At 39.5% G+C, this 20,985-nt stretch overlaps 1 protein-coding gene across 2 annotated transcripts in view; it reads right to left on the bottom strand.

Moving 5' to 3' along the window:
- The window catches only part of Vopp1 (VOPP1 WW domain binding protein), a 65,218-nt gene that overhangs the window by 38,398 nt on the left and 5,835 nt on the right, over positions 1-20,985 (bottom strand). The window contains exons 2-3 of one of the 2 annotated variants that reach the window (XM_031382023.1): positions 16,849-17,005; positions 15,271-15,458 (exon numbers count right to left, since the gene is read on the bottom strand). The exons of the other annotated variant lie outside the window; for it this stretch is intronic. Coding sequence (XP_031237883.1) covers positions 15,271-15,354 — 84 coding nt within the window. The 5' untranslated portion in view covers positions 15,355-15,458; positions 16,849-17,005. The remainder of the gene's footprint in view (positions 1-15,270; positions 15,459-16,848; positions 17,006-20,985) is intronic. 2 annotated transcript variants of the gene reach the window in all.

The raw sequence follows: 20,985 nt of genomic DNA, 5'->3' as shown, positions 1-20,985 counted from the left end.
TGAAATTGCTATCCTCCTGCTTCTGTCTCTCAAGTACTTGGAATTAAAAGCCTAACACATATGAAAAAGGAGTTTAAATGGAATTAGTCTATAATGGGGCAACAGTATCCTTACTAGACATCACTCACAGATTATCAAGTATAAAGCCCAGTGACAGGAATGGCTTACCATTGCTGGAGTTGTTAGCCATTGAGGTCTCATATTCTCCTAAACATTACAAGCTATTGCCACTACTCTTAGTTATCCTCCAGAAGAATGTGATTGTTAGACCCAATTGTTGAAAATTCCACATACTTGAGTCATAGAAGATGGAGAAACCAAGGTATAGACCTGGAAGCTTCAATCCCACTGGCTAGCATTCATAGTACTGGAAGGTGCTATCCATGCTACCATCAATAAAAGTCCAGTAATGACCAGTATGGGAAGACATGCCCACTGGTATGTCATGGGAGTAACAGACCACTTTGTGATTGGATTTAAAGCCTACTCCAAATGTTAAAATCATGATCTGGCATCATTATCAAGTCAGAGAACCTGTGGTTAGACTGGTCATAGGTGGTCAGGGAGAATCTATTATCATTACTCGGCTAAATAGGCATAGTAGGAAATGACTCCTAATGATTTACTGTTATGCTGTAGTGTTTCTTTCTCTCAGCCCTCATCTGAGAAGTTTCATTTTGATGAGTAACATAGAGACCCACAACTGGCCAAAGTGCAGATAATAAGAAACTGAAGAGTGCTCAGTGCTAATTGGGACATCTTTATTTAACCCCTCCTCCCCAAGCTCAGAGATCCCTGCAGAAAGGGGAAGTAGAAAGATTATAAGAGCCAGAGGCAAGATGATAGATAGTTAGGTAGGTAGGTAGGTAGGTAGGTAGGTAGGTAGGTAGGTAGGTAGGCAGGCAGGCAGGCAGGCAGGCAGACAGACAGACAGACAGATAGAAACAGGTGGATGTCTGAGTTCAAGGGCAGCCTGGTCTACATACAAGTTTCCGGACAGCTAAGGCTACAGAGAGAGAAACCCTGTCTCAAAAAACAAAACAAAGAGCCAGAGGCAATGAATAACTTGTATAAGTGAACTCACAACAGAGAAGGCACAAATTATCACCTGTAGCTAAGGATCTACTGGCAACTAATAGCATCTGAGAGAGGGAAAATTCTTCATTTTAAAGGTGAACCCCTGGCAGGTCGACCAGCTCCAATGGAAGGCCACATATTCGAGAGTATATGGGCAACACAGTATTTGATGGGCTTAAAAACTGGGTTCCCAAACTTAGGAAAGGATGGGATGAATCTGGAAGGATTTGGGGAAGGGGTAAATATGATAAAACCCCATTGGATAAAAATCATCAAAGAACTAGTAACAATTTAGAAAACCAACCATAATTTCCAAAACAAAATTCAGAAATGTATAATTTAAGACAAAAAATTCACATTATACTTTCAATATAAATTTAGATAACGAAATTATCATATATTCAAAGGAAACAGTGATAGGTACTATCTTTCTTCATATTGTGGAGAAACAGAATAACACAGGGATATTCTGCTAAGAAAGCCAGCAAAATTGTATGCCTAGAACTACATACTTTTCTTATACATTAAAAAAGAACATAATATGGAAACTGTCAAGAAGAAAAAACCCAACTCTCACCTCAAATGGAATAAGAAATAGTTTATTCAGGAGTCAAATATGAGTAATCATAGTCTAGGAACACAGATTCAGTTTACCACAAACTCCAAGTTTCAATGAAGTAAAAGGTTTATTCATGAAGTCTTCATAAACACAAAGAAAGTCATAAATCAAGACATCTTTTTAAAATGCTTATAGAAATGTTAGATAAAGCAAATAGGAAATCTGAACTACTGAACTTAGATGCTATGTCACTGTATCTTTTCGCCTGTTGGTTGCTGGAAGCTGGTGTTCTATTAATTTATTTCAAGGGTTTTACCTGTCATGAGGATGGTAGGTCAGGCACAGAAGTGACAAAAGAATGACTATGAGGGGCTAGAGATAACCTAAGATAAACTGATCAGAGCATGGACCTGCCCCAGGCTAGTCACTCAAGTTCTAAGCAGTTCACTACCCTTGCAGAAGGTTCGGGGAAAGATATGGACGCCTTCTCTCCAGAAACACCGTTCATAAAGATATGTGCTGCTGAGAGCCAGACCAATCGAAGGTTTTCTCAGAGGTCCTGAAAAAGCGACAAAAGTAAAATAGTGTTGTGTCCTTGCCCAGGAGCAGACTTGGCAAGGTCCAGTACTGGGCTGAGACCTAGACCTCCAAGGAGGTAAGCTTTTGGCTTTTCTCCCTGAAGAGACTGGACTTACCATTCCCAAGACAACTGTGTGCTAAATCTGCAATGCTCTAGATATCCTATGTTTCCCTTGGGCAACATTGCTTGCACAAATGCCTGCATCAGCAGGATGCTAAAGTCCTGCCTCTTTCATGCCATCATATGACAGTTTCTGCTGGATCTGACTCCTCCCACCCTGGGGAAACATTATATGCTGTACTTCTTAATAAGTTTGCTTGGCATAAGACACAGCTAGTACAAGACCTGATCTCAAACTTTTCTGTCTCTTCATCTTCTGACTTCCTGTTCCTCTCTCAGGACCCTGTCACTGAAGAACCCTTCTAGCCTGGGTCAATATACCAAAATACTCAAGAGAAGTCATCTTTCATGCGGTAGCAAAGGTCTGTTTTTACTATTGTGTATTTTGATAGCCTACAAGTTCTTTTATGAATCCCCTAACATTTTGTTTTGAGTTATATCAGAGAATCTAATAAGGAACTAAAAGGTGGATACAAAGAGATATTTATGATATAAAAATAGCAGCATTTCATAAAGAAAATTGTCCAATAAAGAATTAAATACATACTAACATGGGCAAAGATCATAAATAATATACAAGGGTAGAAGCCTGGCCCAAAACAATATTCTCACATAGTGAGCAGTGGGGACTGCACTGAGAAAAAGGTAAGCATGGAGTATGCCCATTAGCCAACTTAAAATACTGCGTGTTTACTTTTAGCTAATAAAAATAAACACACACACATGGAGAGTCATTTTTGAATGACATAATCTCTTTGAGAGTACTGTAAAAGTCCCTCTCAGGAACTGTAGGTCAAGGGTGGGTATGTTAAAGATTCTACAATGGTTCCTGACTGGTAGGCACCCAGACTTTACCTTACATTATCTTAACACTAGCCAGAAGCTGCTGTGCCAAAACCCAAGAGGAGCATAAATCCAAGAGAAGTATCAGGAGCTGTTGCTACTGATGACAGGCATTAGAAATGGGGCAGGCAGTTAAGGGACACTGATTCTTGTCCTTGGACAGAAACAGGAAGTGTCCTAGGTTGACACTGGATGGAGGTCAGAAATGCCCAAAGTGTTTGGGGATGCTCCTCCGTGCTCTGATTCCTAAAGGGTTTTATTTAGGGTTACTTCTTCCAAAAGGAGAGTGTTATAGTAGCTTGATCCCTGAAAGCCATTTCTCTGGTAGCACTACAAAAGCAAACACCAGACTTCCTAATCCTTGGGATTTAAATTACCATGAAAAAAGGTGGCCTTTTCAGTTAGGCAAAGTCAAAAGAATAGAATCTAAATGCAGCCTCCTGCCCTGGCTGTAGGACAAAACTCCGCAGCTGGCTTCTTCTAAGAGTCAATCCAATAGCCAGGGAGACAGTTCAGTGATTAAGGGCACCAGCTGCTTTTTCAGAGGAGAGGGTTCAGTTCTCGGCACCCACATGCTGGCTCACAAATGCTAATTCTAGTTCTGGCCTCCTTAGATACTATTGTACACATGGTGCAGACATACAATGCAGCCACATCCATCAGTGTGGTGGCACACACCTTTAATCTCAGGGGCCGGCAGATCTCTGTGAGTTCAAGACCATCCTGGTCTACATAGTGAATTCCAGGACAGGAAGCAAAATGTACAAAGTTTCCATCTCAAAGGGGGGAAAAAAAAGTCTGTCTAATGTGGCCTGTCAATCACCTGTCTAAGAATGTGACCAGCCAGCACCCTATCCAGTGGGATTTCTGAGTCACCTGAAGACATGCTCAGGAGAGGGAAGGATCAACTGGCCTCACATGTGAGAATGTACTTGTCCTTCCCAGAAGAGAGTCTTCCTGATGCAGCTGTCTGCAGTTCCCACCACGTAACACTCTGGAACCTCTGCCATGTGGCCACCCCCTTTCCTGAATCCTAACTTTAAAAAGGGCAGCTTTTTCTTTTCCTTCCTTTTTGGCTCTTTTTGGATACTGACCAAAGGCTGACTATGTTTTCTGTGACATTTCCTGGGCCATTCACTCACTCTCCAAGGCTCTAAGACCTCCACCATGGTCCACCAACATCCATTGCAGAAGTTATGGCCTTCTTTCTCCCTCTGCTCCATCTGCCTATTCTAAGCCACCGGGGTTTGCAGCTCGCTTTCCCTGCTGTTTGCTGTCGGATTCAAATAAAATTATCCTTGAGCTTCCTTTTGAGTCCATTTTTAAATTATTTTCTTATTAAGACTAAGAACCCAAAAAGGAAACCTCAGTTTCCCTGGTAACTTGAAAAACATTTGCATGCATGTCCTTATATCTTGGGTAGATGCCTAGGAATAGAATCCCTAGGCAACAAAACACACCATATATAACTCTTCAATCTGTTTTGTTTTTTTTTTTTTTTTTGAGACAAGGTCTTGAACTTTCTGGGCTGAGATGACCCTACCTCACAGCCTCCTGAATATGTGAGAAAACAGGTATTCATCACTAGCTTCCTTGTACAACTTTCTGAGAAATTGTCGATGTTTCACTGAGCAGTTACATCACTTTATATGCATACTGAAAAAAATGTAACAGAGCTCAGGTTTCTCCATGTTCAACTCTTAGCATCTGTCCTTCTGATATTAACCATCTCACACTATACTAATATCACACAGTGGCTTAACTGCTATTCTCAATAATGTATAATAACGTATGTTTCTTATTCCAGCTAAATTAAATGGGGGAAATAGTCACTGATACTACATGTGTATATATGTATGTATTATTCACAGATAATTTATATATAAAAATCTCACTTAACATCCTGACCATCCTGAAAGTTGGGTAGAATATCCACTTATAAATAAGCAAAGTCCACAGACAGGTAAATTGGAAATGTAATACAGTAAGCAAATACAAAATGGAAACAAGTTATGTTAGTTTCAAATGTCTGTGTGTTTTCTCTAAAAACTGCATAGATGCTATAATTTCTTGTGACACCAGCAATCAATCATCCTACCTTTTAGAATATGTGCCATATCCTGCATGAGATTTATTTTAAACATCATTTCAGTAACAGAAACTGGAACAGATATCTGAATCTAAATGAAAGAGCCTCAACTCCAAGGATCTTTGTGACTTAATAAGGATGCTCTTTCAATACTCCTGTGATGGTCTGAATGAGAATGGCCCCCATAGCCTCATATATTTGAATGCTTGGTTCAAAGTTGGTAGAACTGTTTGGGAAGGACTAGGGGGTGAAGCTTTGTTGGAGGAGGTGTGTCCCTGGAGGGCAGCCTTTGAGGCTTCAAAATCCCAGGCCATTCCTAGTTAGTTTTCTCTGCTTCTCACTTGTGGATTAAGATACAAGTTCTAAGCTATTGCTCTAGCACCATATCTGCCTGACTGCTGCCATCAACACCACCCCAACTGTCATAGATTCTAATCCTCTAGAACTCTGAACCTTAAACTCTTTCTTTTGAGTTGCCTTGGTCACGGAGTTTTATGACGATTGAAAGTAAAGAGACAGAAATTTGTAAAAGGGGGTGGGTGTTGCTGTGACAGGCCTGATTGTGCTGATCTGGGGACAAATGTGGAAGGCTCTGGATTAGGAAAGTGGTTGGATGCTGCACTCAGGGCTTAACAAGCATCCTAGTAGGAGCTAAAAAGCCAATAGTTCTGCGAATAATGTGAACTGTGGAGATCCGGCTCAAGAGGTTACAAGGAGACAGTACTTGTAGCTGGGCTAGAGACCATTCTTGTGGTATTTTGGCAAAGAACATGGCTGCCTTCTGCCATGGTTAGAAAATTTTGACTGAGGCAAAACTGAAAAGCTCTGGACTAATTTCATTGGCAGAGGAGATTTCAAGGAAGCACAATATTGTCTCTGTAGTACAGTTATTAGTAATCATTTTTATGTAGGTCTACAACAACAACAACAACAAAAACAAGCAAGCTAGAAAAAAAAGAAATACAAAAACTGTACAAATTAAGAAAAAAAAAAAAGCACCAAGCAATTTAACATTTGAACCAAGATTTATTCTGAAAAAGATAAGGAGAGGCCTCATTCTAAACGGAATAAGGGTGTGATGTCCTCAGGGCAAGGCCACACCCTGAAAAGCTTCTAATTTGTTAAAAGGAAATACATAAGGAATTTTCTGCTCCTACAATAAAAGAAAGCTCAAAAGCACCATGTAGTTCCCGCTAGCCTGGAACTCACTCTGTAGATCAGGCTGTCCTTATACTCACAGAGAAGCACCTGCCTCTGCCTCCTAGGATTAAAGGCTTGCACCACTATACCCAATTACCAGTGATTATTCTATCAAAATAATTTGAATTCATTAACAAAGCAATCATTTTCCAGAGCTGAAGACAGAGTCTCCTTCAGTGGGTCTCTGGCCACAAAATACATTTACATGGGTTATGTTAAGTCTAAATCTCTGATGATAAGCAGTGACCACTCTCAGAACTAGTGAGCCAACCAGCCTAAAATAAATAGAAAATGTTTTAAGTAGCCATTTTGTCTTCTATAGGAAAGGACACTCATTACCAATGTATCTGTTAATTGTAAATTGCCATTATGAAAACCAATGAAGTTTAAACCCTTCAAGTGTTTGGAGTTTGGGTTTGGAGTAGGGAACAGAGAAGAAGTTAGCATTCTTCAGAAGTATGAAGGGGACTTGCATCTACTGGGCAAATGAACCTCTAACTTTTAACAAGCTATGGACAAAAACAGGTGCCAAATTTATTATTGTTGTTGTTATTATTATTATTATTATTATTATTATTATTAAAATGGTGATAAATATATAAAAAACATTAAAGAAAAGCTTATACAACAAAGGAAAGTTTATGCAAATGTAATTCAAAGGAGCTAGGCTCCATCCCATGCAGGCAGCTGAGCCTGGCAACATCAGCCATTTGTTCTGACTTTAGAATTATAAAGGTTATAGGAATAAAGGGTTGTAGAATTTTTCTCCGTCATCAAAGGGATCTGCTGATATCAGGTGTATGCATAAGGCCCTGAGAGGCCACTGCGTAAAGCTGTGAAAGTCAAGCCTGGATTGAAATAGAAACACCAGGATGTTGGAGGTGGCAGAGCAGTAAGTAGGATGTCTGCCAAAGAAAACTGCTTACAAGGAGTGGAACCAGGCCCAGAGAGGGAAGTGTGCTGCAGTCAACAAAGCAAAAAGGGTGGAGCCATCTAAGGTCTTCGACATAAGACATGGAGCTTCAGAACTGAGTTTGCCCTGCTGTATTTCAGTCGTCTTGCTTTGGTTCAGCATTTCCTTCCTCTGCTCCTTTCCTCCCAGTTGGGATAATAATGCATATTCTGTACCACTGTTTGCTCAAAATACGTGGCTTCCTTTTTGCTTTTGATTTTTCAGGGGTTAAAACTAAGATACTGCCTTGAGTTTCAAAAAAGACTGTACTTTTAAACCATGTTGAAACTGTGAAAGATTCTGGGGACTTTTTAAATTAGTATAAATACATTTGTTATTGCAATATGGCCTCAAGCCTATGGGAATGAGAGAGTAGAATATTTTAGATTGACTCAGAATGGACCATATAGGCTCATGCTGGTACAAAGTGGAACTGTTTGGGAAGGCCTGGGAGGTGTGACCTTAACAAAGGAGGTGTGTCACCAGGATTCTCTCTGCCTCACACTTGTGAATCAAGATGTAAGTTCTCAGCTACTGCTCTAATGCCATGTCTGCCTGCCTGCTCCCATATTAATTGCTATGACGGTCATAGGTTCTAACATTGTAGAACCAGCCCCATATTAAATGATTTCTTTTATAAGTTGCATAGTCATGATATTTTGTCACAGCAATGGAAAAGTAACTATGACATCCTTTACCAAATCTCCAGGAACAAAAACAAAGCAGCAGATAGATATTTAACAACTTCACTAAGAAGATCACCTTTCTGTGCTTAGAAAGGCCAACAACACCCACAAACATCCACAGTAAAAATGAACCCAAAGCCTAGGTAGAGTGCAACTCATGAAAAAATTTCCTTCTTTACTCTGCCCATCATCTGATTTCTACTTTAGAAAGAAAAGTGTGTCACAGCTTCTGATGACACATATAATACTGAAAGCCCAAGAATCTCACCTGAAGAATTACAAAAGCAAAACAAAGCAAGCAAAACCAAAAGCTTCAGAATTGAGGTTAAAAAAGGCATACCTTGAGCTAAGTAAATGATGACATCACTCATATCTAAAAACAGCGTGACTTCCTGGAACAAACACGTCATAATACACAGCACACCCTCTGCTTCTGTGCCTCAACGGAAAGATCTGGGCCTGGTAACCAACTGCTTTTGAGCTTTGACTTCTTCAACTACAAAGCAGTAAGGAATGGTTTGGTAAAATAGCTCAGTGGTATATCAGGTGGTACTAAAGCTGTCTGTCACCAAGACTGACAACCTGAGTTCAATTGCCAGGATCAATTTAGTGGAAGGAGAGAATTGACTCCTACAATTTGAAGAATAATAAAAATAAAAGCCTTCCAGATAAAAGAAAGTTCAGGGCCAGACTTCTATCAGGGCTAAAAAATTCACAGCAGAATTCTATCACACATCCAAAGATCTACAACCAATACTTTTAAATTATTCAATAAAAATAGAAACAGGAAGAATGCCCCAAACTTCTTCTTCAAAGCCAGTATTACTATAATACCAAATCCAGATAAAAACACAACAAAGATTTAAAAAAAAAAAAAAAAAAAAAAAACACTACAGGTCAATATCATTGATCAGTAGTTGCAAAAATCTTCAATAAAATGCTTGCAAGTCAAATTCAAGCGTATGTCAAAAGATCATCTACAATGATCAAATTGGCTTTGCCCCCAAAATTCTGGTTGATTTTATATATATGCCTAAAGAAAATAATCACATGATGAGTTCAATAAATTCATGAAAAGTCTTTAAAAAAAAAAAAAACAACATGCCTTCACTAAAAAGTCCTAAAGAGAATAGGGCTGGAGGGAACACACCTGAACATAATAAAGGCTATAAATGGCAAACATGCAGCTAACATTACTGTAAATGGAAAGATACTCCAAGCAATCCTGCTAAAATCTGGAACAAGACAGGGCTGCCCACTATCCCCAGTTGTTTTCAATATAGTACTGGAAGCACTAGCTGGAACAATAAGGCAAGAGAAGGAAATTAAAAGATACAAACAGGAAAAGAAATCAATTTATCCCTATTTAAAAATAATAGGATACAATATACAAGAGATATCAAAAACTCAACCAGAAAACATGTATAAGTGATAAATAATTTCACCAAAGAGGCATGATACAAAATCTACTACAAAAACCAATAGCATTCCTATACATCAATAGTTTTCATATACACCAGCAAAATACACATTCCCATTTACGAAGCCTCAAAGGGGGAAAAAATCTATTTAGGAAGAAATCTAAATTAGGAGGTGAAAGACCTCTACAATGAAAACATTAAATCTCTGACAAAAAGACAATGAAGAAGGTAATAGACTGTGGAAAGACTTCATATTCAAGGATTTGCAGAATCAGTGCTACAAAATGACCATTGTACCGAAAGCAGTTTACAGATTCAATACAATCCCAATCAAAATTCCCACAATATTCTTCACAGAAATAGATGAGACCATTCTAAAATTCATATGGAACTACAACAGACCCCAGATGGAAAAAGCAAAAGGAGCAATGCTGTAGTGATTACCAGACCTACAGAACTGTGTAATAAAACAGTACTGGCACAGAAGCACATATATTTATCAATATAGCAAAACAGAAGACCCAAACATGAGCACACATAACTACAACCATCTGAGATTTGACAAAGATGCCACAAACATATTGAGGAAGGAGAAGGAAACATCTTGCCCAAGGCATTCCATGGGCAGGCAGAAGTAGGACAGTACAGGAAAGTCTATTATAGGCAGGCTACAAACATGTGAACATGATACACACAGTAGGACAGTACAGGGAAGTCTATTATAGGCAGGCTACAAACATGTGGACATGATACACACAGTAGGACAGTACAGGGAAGTCTATTATAGGCAGGCTACTAAAATAAACTGGAGAAAGATGGTACTGTCAACAAATGTGGCTGCGAAAACTGGGTGCCCACACACAGAAGAGTGAAATTAGATCTGTACCTAGCACCCTTGACAAAAATTAACTCCAAATGGATCAAAGATGTCAATTTGAAACCAGAAATGTTGAAGCCTCTAGAAAAAAATACATAGGCAGAACCATACCAAATAACTACTCGAATGGATCCTATCTGCCCAGGAATTATAGCCATCAACTGACAAGTGGGTTCTCATAAAAACAAAGGGAACTCTCTAGAGAACCTAAGGAGGAAAGTTGGAAACAAATCCCTGACAGCTATATATCTGACAGAGGACTAATATACAAAATAAATAAATAACTCAAAAGTGGTCAGGAAAAAACAAGATCAGGTTTTAAAGTGGGCTATAAATCTGAACAGACAGTTCTGAAGAGAAAAAAGAAAGACGACTTGGAAATATTTCAAAACATGATCAGCATCCTTGACAATTAGGAAAACGACACTTAAAACTTGGAAATTTCATCTCACCCTAGTCAGAATGGTGAAGAACAAGATTCTAAGTGCCAGAGGTTGGGAAGCATTGAAGCCAGTGTCTTCTGGACAGGACAGGGTACACTCATGACATCACAGCAGCTAGAGTGTCTACAGAACATCTGCACAAGGTCAAGTCAATTGGTACTCTACACGGAGAGTAGGAAGCAATTCGTGAACCCCATCTCTAAGTCCCTAAGTTAGGAGCTATGGACAATGGCTTCTAGGGCAGGGAGGGTCAGTTTTCTTTAAGGGTGGATCCTGGTGTAGGCCAGCAACATCCAGTGGATGATTCCACCCCAGGAGTAAATAGGCAGCACACATTGGGCTTGATGGGCGCTTTTTTTTTCTTTTTTTCTTTTCTTTTTTCTCTTTTTCTCTCCCTCTTCTTCTCTCTCTCTCTCTTTCTCTCTCTCTCTCTCTCTCTCTCTCTCTCTCTCTCTCTCTCTCTCTCTCTCTCTCTCTCTCTCTCTCTCTCTCTCTCTTTTTGGTTTTTCGAGACAGGGTTTCTCTGTGTAGCACCAGCTGTCCTGGAACTCACTCTGTAGACCAGGCTGGCCTTGAACTCAGAAATCTGCCTGCCTCTGCCTCCCAAGTGCTGGGACTAAAGGCGTGTACCACCACTGCCCAGCTTCTCTCTCTTTTTTGAGAGAGAAAGAGAGAGAGAGAAAAAAAATAATGACTACAGGAGAAAATGTAGAAAGTTAGATAGAGACCTTGAATCGGGGAGGATTGAGAAGTGAATGTGAATAAAATACACTGTATGAAATTCCCAAAGATTAAAAGTATTTTAAGTGGGCCAGGTGTGGTGGTACATGCCTTTGATCCTAATACTCAGTAGGTAGGAGGTAGAGACAGTCAAATCTCCATGAATTGGAGGCCATCCTGATCTACAGAAAGTGTTCTAGAACAGCTGGGCACACAGAAACCTAAACAAACAAACAAATAAATGAATAAGTAAGTAAATAAATAAATAAAATTAAGTGAAATTCTGACATTCTACATAGCTCAAGGGTCAACAAAATTTAAATATACATAATTGGGATTAATATGGACTTACTAAACAACGATGTGTAAAACATTCACATACAGTATTCTTATTTAGACATAAAAATGTAATACGTATTAGAGTGTATACAGTATTTTATTGTATTTGTACTGACCAACATAACAAAATATACTGAGGATACACAAAGACAGACCAAATAATGCAAACACTGTTGAATAAAGACTTGTAAGTACATGTATACTATTTTAAAGCATAGATGCTAAGTATTACCAGAATCAATTAAAAGAACTGAAAATACGTTCCTCTAAAAGGTAGCAAGGCACAAAATTCCTAGTTCCCACATGATGGCTCACAACAGTCTGTAACTATGGTTCCAGGATATCCAATGCACTTTTCTGGGGTACATATTGTTAGCATCCAGAACCTGCCTGCAGCAGATATGTGGGCGGGTCCACAGACCTGTCACCAGGGCAACGGCGACCATATTCCCAGAATCCATTGGGTTCAGCTCCCACCTTTACCTGGACTGCTACGTCACCACACATATAAATATGTGGGTACTTTCCTCCATCTTTCTCTCTTTCTTCTTCTCTCTCCCCCTTCTCTCTTCCTGCGCTGCTACTCCCCTACCCCCCTTCCAATTAAACCTCTTACACATGAAACTGCCTGGGCCTGGTGTCTGTAGACGCTTCCTGCCGCGACTCAAAACCCATCACATATGGCTCACACATCTACGTGCAAGCAAAACACCTGAGCTAGCTACTCAGTGCTGCTGAGTCCATGGTTACTGGAAAAGAATCTACAACAACTAATTTACTAAAACAGCATAATTCCTTATAATCTCTTACATTTGTCCTTATACCTACAGATAAGTTAATCACCAAAGACAACTTTTTTTTTGCCATAGATGAAGACCAATACAGAAAACCACAACCAATCAAAATGCAGAGTTCCGGTCAGTGGATACATCTATAAAACATTCCCATTCTAAGCTCAGGAAGCACTGCAGAAGTAGGGGTGAAAAGATTCTAAGAGCCAGAGGATCGGGGAATTTATCTCCAGATTGTGTCTCCTAGTTTATTCAGAAGCTACGCCAACCAACACGACTGTCCAAACATGATCTGAACAACGAGGGGACACACGGACCGTGAAAAGCCCACAAGGTATCAACCCATGAACTATAGGCAACTGAGCAGAGCTGGGAGCCGGAGACATGGTCTGCCCCCAGGAAGAGTACGGCAATGGTTACCCAGTGCCAAATAGTCTGCACTGAAACTTTCCATACAAGTTATATGGACTGAATAGTTTATATTCTGTATATATACCTATGCAGGAATATATATATGCATATACATCTACAAATACATATTTGCACACAATAATAATTAATGAAAAAGAAAGCCATGAATTTGAAAGAGAGCGGGAGGGTTTGAACTCATGACTGAATTTTATTGTTGTTCAGGCAAACATACTATAGCAGTGCCAAATAGTCCCAGACAAGAAATTAGGTAATAGCTACCCAGGAACTCTGAAAAGTTTTAACAACTTATCTAAATAAAAAATTACTCTAAATTAAAAGTTAATATGAAAACATACAAATACTTTGTATATCTCTCTGTATAGTCAAAACCCAAAAGCTAAGAAAAACCAGAATTAAGGCCTTTAGCTTGGAAATGGAATGACAGGGCTAAGAGGGAAGAGGCTGAAGCAGGAGGGCTGAGATCACCCAAAGCCCGTGCTATGTATAGCTGAGCCTTGATTTTTACTGCTACAGTCAGCTCTTCCAGGAATATAGGATTCCATACTCGGCCCTGAGTGCCTCTGGGAAACAGGAGAAGGGCAGTCTTTGACTTGTTAATGAATGTAGCAGAATCACATTTGATCCACATCACACTCACTGTCCTACCTGGCAGAAGGCCAGATATATCATAATCCCACTAACCTGGATTTCAGCAATCCCAGAGGAATTGTAATGCCTCAGAATAGTCAAAAGCTCTTGGAAGTGGTAGAGATTCGAGTTTTGATTCACTGTCCTCACCTACTGACCTGCTCACTCCCAGTCTTAACCCTGCCTTCCCTCCACCAACTCTGAGGAATTAAGACAGAAATGCCAGGGATACCACACACAGGATCTTAGCAAGACTAAGGCTACCTCCCCCAACAAAACTGGATAACTGTGAAAAGCAGCAGAGAGCTGGCTCCAGTGACCCTAGAGGCTCTCTAACAACAGATAACAAGGCTACAAAGGACCTAGCCATCTTAGGTTCATTTTATCACATTTTATACGAAACCTCATACTTCCCTAAGTTAAAGTATAGCAGTCTTTAAATTTAACCGGTGAACCAATATATCTTCCCAACTTCCTGCAAATTACAGAATCTCAAATGTCTTAGTTAGGGTTTCTATTCCTGCTACAAAACACAATATCCAAGAATCAAGCTGGGGAAAAAAGGTTTTCTTTAGCTTATACTTCCATTACTGAAGGAAATCAGAACAGGAACTCAAACAGGGTAGGATCCAGGAGGCAGGAACTGATTCAAAAACCATGAAGGGGTGCTGCTTACTGGCTTGTTCCTTGTGACTTGCTCAGCCTGGTTTCTTATAGAACTGCCAGTCCAGGAATGACACTACCCACAATGGGCTAGGCCCTCCCCCATCAATCAATCACAAATTAAGAAAATGCCTTACAGCTGGATCTCATGAAGGCCTTTCCTCAAGTGAGGCTCCTTCCTCTACGATGGCACAAAACCAGCCAGTACGTCAGATAAAGTCAAGAAACAGCAGGAAAACACCTTTACAGAGACCTCTGCACACACGGAAATAAGCACGTGCATTATTCAGTCTATACTGAACTCACAGATTACTGAAAATTGAGCTGGAACAATGATCTCTAACTATCCATCCTGTGTGGGTGTTTTATCTACCCCACAGTAGTTTTTAGATATAGAAACTTAACATAAAGATTTAGATATTCAATTCCTTCTGAAAACCCAAAAGATTTATTGAAAGTCTGCTAAACCAGAGTGGCAGTGAGTACCCCGAATCACCTACCCCCAGAAGTCAAAATGAGCTTGACCTTCTCCACAAAGAATCCATGCTTATGTCCTCCCAGTCCAGAAAGCCTCTGTCATGTGTTCTGTACCTAAGGCTCTGCCGTCCTTATTTTCACCAGCCTGTTCTTAGGTTTACAATATTCTTCTTGGCCAAAGATTACATCTAGAAATTTGAGAAATACAGTCCACAATTACCAGCATCTTTGCCACAACACATTAGAAGTAAAATAAAGGCAAGCCAGCATATATGTACACTGTAATTGTAAATTCTGTAATTGGACATCAGCATAATGAACATTACCTACAGCCAACAAAGTCTACCATCCTGGCAGTAGAGATATTTTCTTACCATGTAGAAAGAACCTGGGGTAGCTACAGTGGGGTGAAGTGCATGGCGACATAGGTTCCAAGGAGCTGGCTCCCTATGAGGCATGGAAGTTGAAAAGTTTTGACTCTGGGTGAGGTACAGGGACTTTCCTAGGCTTTCTGGCAAGGATGATCATTTGCAGGAGGTCTGTCACCAAACAAGGAATAGTCCTGGAACACAGAGGTCAGATACTCCAAGTCAGACCCAAATAATCTGGAGGTCTGACCCAAGACAAAGGGCTAATTAGTCAAGGATAATTCTTAATCTGTAAAGATATCCAAGCTCATGAATCAAAGATCAACTTACTATATACAGACATGGGACCAAAAAAAAAAAAGGTAGCAATGCTTGTAATCTTTCACCCCTCTCTCAGGGCAGGTGATTTAGAACATCATCTACCCCAAGGTGATGGACAGGAGCAGGGGTACACCAGCTAACAGTAAACAGCAGGGCAATCATGCAATCATGTACCTGGCGTACTGAACATTGACCATGAACACAAAACAAAAGGGGAAGTGTCTGCAAATGAGATTTTTATCTTAATCTATAGTCTCTACCCTCCACAGGCCATTCTAAGTAGACATACACACATCCATATTATAAATTAAACTGCTCCTTCTTTATAGTCAGTATAGAATGGGAATATTCAATATGAAATTTCCATTTTAAGCAAAGTCCCACATGCTAGCCTGCAGTTACAGCAGTTGCCAATCTGGTCATGTTCACTGCAGAGATGAATGGCATGACCAGGAAAACAATCTGTAGACCATCTACATTCAGAGCACAGTCACTCTCTGGATGACAGGGAAGGTTACCATAAGACCCAGGTCAGGGGCAATGGGAAGCCATGCCCAAAGCCCTACTTCCCAAAAAGAGAAAGGACGCAGAAAATGCATATGCTTGTGGAAGAATACAGACATTGCTTTACTACATAATAAGTACAAGAACTTCTGGAAGAAATCTCTTCCTGACATAACACAACTCAGTCAGAGAACCAAAGATACAAGACCAGCTCAAAAGAACCTGTCTCCTAATCTGCAGTTTCTTAATATGTGGATAGATAGGGTCAAATCACTGAATATGGAGTGAAAATTTCACTGCTGTGAAAATTTTCAGAATGTGCAATGACCAAAAACCAATTTAAAATTTGTTACATGAACTACCCAACATGTTTCTAGGAGCACCCCTTCATGTCGTATCACTTCATAGTAGCCTTAGCTCTGAACATACAACACACCCAGTTTACACAGTGCATAGACTCAAACTTCCAAGAAAGGAAACCTTAAATACCTTACTCAGATTCAAACATATGTTATAAATGGCAACAGATATACTGTATATTCAAATATCCCTGTTGTTATGGAAACAACTGTATAAAAAAGATATTTAATTATTTTCCTATTGTCATTCCTCAGTATAAAAATATAGCTTTGCATTATAGTGTGTTAGCATGCTCAATTTTTACTATTACTGTTTGAGTAGCTATCTTAGTTACATTTCTATTGCTAAGACACCATGACCAAGGCAACTTAGAGAAGATAGAGTTTATTTGGGGCTTACAGCTGCAGAGGTTTAGAGTCCATGATCATCATGGGAGAGAGCAGGCAGCAGGCAGGCAGGGATGGTGCTGAGCAGTCTTTCATAGTCTCAACACAGTTTAAAAGTCCAAAGCTGAAGTCTTTCCTGAGACTCAAGGCAATCTCTTAGTTGTAACCCCCTGTAAAATCAGAATCAACAGCAAATTACACACTTCCAACATATGTAGAGCATGGCACAGAACATTACCATTCCAAAACGAAGAATGGGACATCCTGAGGAAATACTGGACCAAAGCAAGACTGAAACTCAGCAAGGCAAACTCTAAATCCTATAAAACCATGTCCCACACCAAAGGGCTTAGATGGCTGTGTCCTTTCAGCTTTGCTGACTTCATTAATTTTTCTCTCTCGGGCTGGTTTCACTCCAAGTTCATAACGCTCCTCAGTAGATGTCTCAAAGCTCTAGGGCTTCCAATGCCATCCAGGCTTCATTTTACACAACGGCATCTCAAGGCCTCCATACAGACACTCCCCTGACAAATTCCTGACTTCAATGGCTCTCCTTAATCACAGAGAAAGATTCCACAACCCACTTACTCATACATCTTTCATACTCTAAAGCCAGAATCAGTTGGCAATGTTGCCAAGTTCAGTTGCCTGCTTGGGAAGGAGTCAGGCCCCTCTTTGGGTTATATGTGCATAAGCTGTATTTTATTTCATAAATTTCCCTTTGTTTTAGTGAAGAAAATTCCTCAGGCCTTTCTGCTTTTATCAATTACTAGACGGGGTCTGACCCTGAGGGCACCGTTCCCTTTGTTCCATTTCATATCAGGCTTGTCATTTTTTTTTTTCCAGCACAAGCTTTAGCTCAAATGTTAGGTTTTCTAGTCCTGTTTTTCACTTCAAACTGTATATTTTACATTTTGTTTAGCCCTGCTTGTTCTCTGTCATTGTAGAGCAGCATATGAGTGACTGCTAGCAACTGCACAACAGAGTCAACATTAGGCTCTCTTGAAATCTCCTCTGCCAATGAAATTAGTTCAAACTTTTTCAATTCAATCCAGGCAGACGTGTAGGACAAGGGTAAAAAGCAGCCACATTATTTGCCAAGATATCACAAGTATGATCTCCAGCCTAGTTGCTAATTTTGTTCCCCTTTAAGCCTCTTAAGCTGTGCCTCCATAGTCCACATTGCTCTCGGCAGCACTGTCTTTCAAGCTCCAATGAAGATGTCCTGTTAAGTATCCCAAATTCTAAACAAAAACAAAAGCAAACAAAACAAAAAATATCAGACCGGTCAAGGCCATCAACATATTACCTTGGTACTAACTAATGTCTTAGTTACTTTCCTATTTCTTTAATAAGATACCATAACCAAAGGGACTTATAAAGGAAAGCATTTATTTGGGGCCATATTTAGACTGTGAGTCCATGATTATCACAGCAGGGAGCACTGGAGTAGGCAGACAGGGACGGCACAGAAGCTGAGAGGTTAGATCTTGACCCACAAGCATGAGGTAGAGAGTTCTCAGAAGGGTTCAAAGGTATTTCCAATAAGATCACACCTCCTAATCCTTTTCAAACAGTTCTACCTACTGAAGTATTCAAACATATGAACCTTTGTGGGTCGCTTTCATTCAAACTACTACAGAAGGCAAGTAGAAAGTTTGGGAGAAAATAGGTTTATTACATACAGAGTAGTTCAGCATGGCTACATTCAAACTTGTACAGTTGAATACATTCATTACATGTAGCTTTTCACATACCAAAAACATTTTTATGTTAAATTTACAAATTAAAACAAGAAAATTCTTCTATTTTTTTAATGCTTACTTTACATTTTAACCAATGTCCCAATTGGTTAGAGTTATCTAGAACCTCAGTTGAAAAAATGCCTCCACAGATTGCCTGTGGGTATATATGTGGGACATTTTATTAATGACTGATGTGGGGACAATGCCACACATAGGCAGGTGGTCTTTAGGTATACATATGGTTTTAATGAGACTGGCCTCCACAGGTATATATATTTGAATGCTAAATCACTAAAGAGTGGAACTATTTGAGAAGGATTAGAGGTGTGACCTTGTTGAAGTAGGTGTGTCTTTATTGGAGAAGTATGTTTCAAAACCCCATGCCAGGTCCAAGGGCTCTCTGCCTGATGCTTGTAGATCAGGATATAGCTCTCAGATAGTGCTCTAGTACCATCCCTGCCTGCTGCCACTCTCCCTATCACAATGGTCACGGACTAATCCTCTGACAAGTAAGCAAGCCTCCAATAAAATGGCTTTCTTCAAAAAGTTGCCTTCGTCATGGCCTCTCTTTAAAACAACAGAATAGTAAGTAAGACAATAAGAAAGCAAACTAGTTAGGCCATGGGGTACAAGACAGAACACAGCATCTGTCCATGGCTTCTGCCTCTAGAATTCTGCCTTGAGTACCTGTCTTGACTAGGTGACTGGGTGACTAGATGACTAGACATCTAGATATCAAGATAAAGGAAGTACAATGAAATATATCCTTCTCTCTCCAAGTTGCTTTTGATTGTGGTCTTTATCACAACAATAGCAACCCTAACTAGGACATCCAGAGAGCTAAATGAATGCTCATAAAAATAATGTGTAAGTTTAATTGCTAATCCTAAGCTATTCAAGCATAAATAAATATTTGTTACAATATGATTCCTTAGGAAAAGAAGGTCAAGGATTTAAAGGAATGTGATTACATTTCCAACTGGTACAATAGATATTTATGAATTCTCAAAGGAATAATTATCAGTATCAAATTACTAAGGGTAGTTAAACTCCATTGAATACCTTACAAGATTAATGCTATAATTTTATTTTGTACTTTTATAATACATGAGAAACCAAATACACTACAATTCATTAAAACCAACAATAAAAGGTTGCATATTCATTCTAAAATGATGTTAAAATAGTACAAATTTTGGAAAATCCTTAAGTGAATATAAAAAATGTAGATAACCTCCATATCAAAGAAAAAGGGGAAAGAAAAGATAAGGAGAGAAGAGAAAGGAAATTAGGGCTGCTTGCATCAACATGGATATGGAATTAGGTTTTGGAGCAGGGACAACTTACTAGAAGCACAACTTTTAAATAAAGAATTAACTGAAGCTCTCTCTTGTAGGTAAACAAGAGAGATCTTGCTGATCTTGGCAGGGACCTGGGCATTGCAATCTTTCTTGAGAATTGATTGATGAAATATTAATTATCTCACCTCTTACATTTTATTTTTACATTAATTATGTATGTAGTATATAAGGGAATCACATGAAAACAGTAGATCCTATGGAGCTGGAATTAAAAGCAATCATAATCCACCTAACTGGGTGCTGGGAACCAAATTCCAGTACTCTAGAAGAACTGAGCTATCTCTCTGGCACCTGTTCAGAATCTCTTAATCCAACCTGTGGAACCAGTTAAACTCCAGGTGGGGATTTGCAAAGAGCTCTATCAAAGCCAGGCATTTCTCTTTTTACAAATGAATCAGCTTGGTCAGTGAGAGAGTGAGAGCTTACATCCATAACTTACTGAAAGATTCCCAGCCATTCCATGAACAGCTAAGAGGCTATATAATCTAGTTACAAAGCCATCCAGACATGAGACTTAACTACCACCCTTGGTCCTATGCACCAAGAAAGTAATCTCATTTATAAAATACCAGTCCACTTCTCACTAACACATAGCTCTATATCCAAACTAACCAAAGGGTCCTAGAAGACCATAAAAGAAATGAACAGGAAATTAACCTTACAGGTCACATAAGATGCAATACTACACTGTAGTTAATGAAGAGACAAAAAAGAAACTGGAAGCGAAATTCTGCAATCGTCTAAGAGCTACACAAGGAGAATGGTATTTAAATAAAGACTAAAGAAGTTTAAAGGAAGATGGGATTGATGACTAACAAATAACTAGGATGGGAATGGGGACTCTCACTATGAACTGATATATCTTACAAGTTCAACAAATGCTTCAGCATGCACACTGCACAGGCACTTCCTCTTCCAAGACTTATTACTAACCTTCCTCATACCAAAGCCCTGTCCAGATCCTGCCATATGATTACTTGCCAGTTTATCTATTTACTCACTCAAAAATCAACTATGTCTCTATTTTGTACCAAGCACTGTATA

This window comes from Mastomys coucha, unplaced genomic scaffold (genome assembly GCF_008632895.1).
Source record: "Mastomys coucha isolate ucsf_1 unplaced genomic scaffold, UCSF_Mcou_1 pScaffold20, whole genome shotgun sequence".
Lineage (NCBI taxonomy): Eukaryota > Metazoa > Chordata > Mammalia > Rodentia > Muridae > Mastomys > Mastomys coucha.
This window is presented reverse-complemented; position numbering and strand designations above follow the sequence as displayed.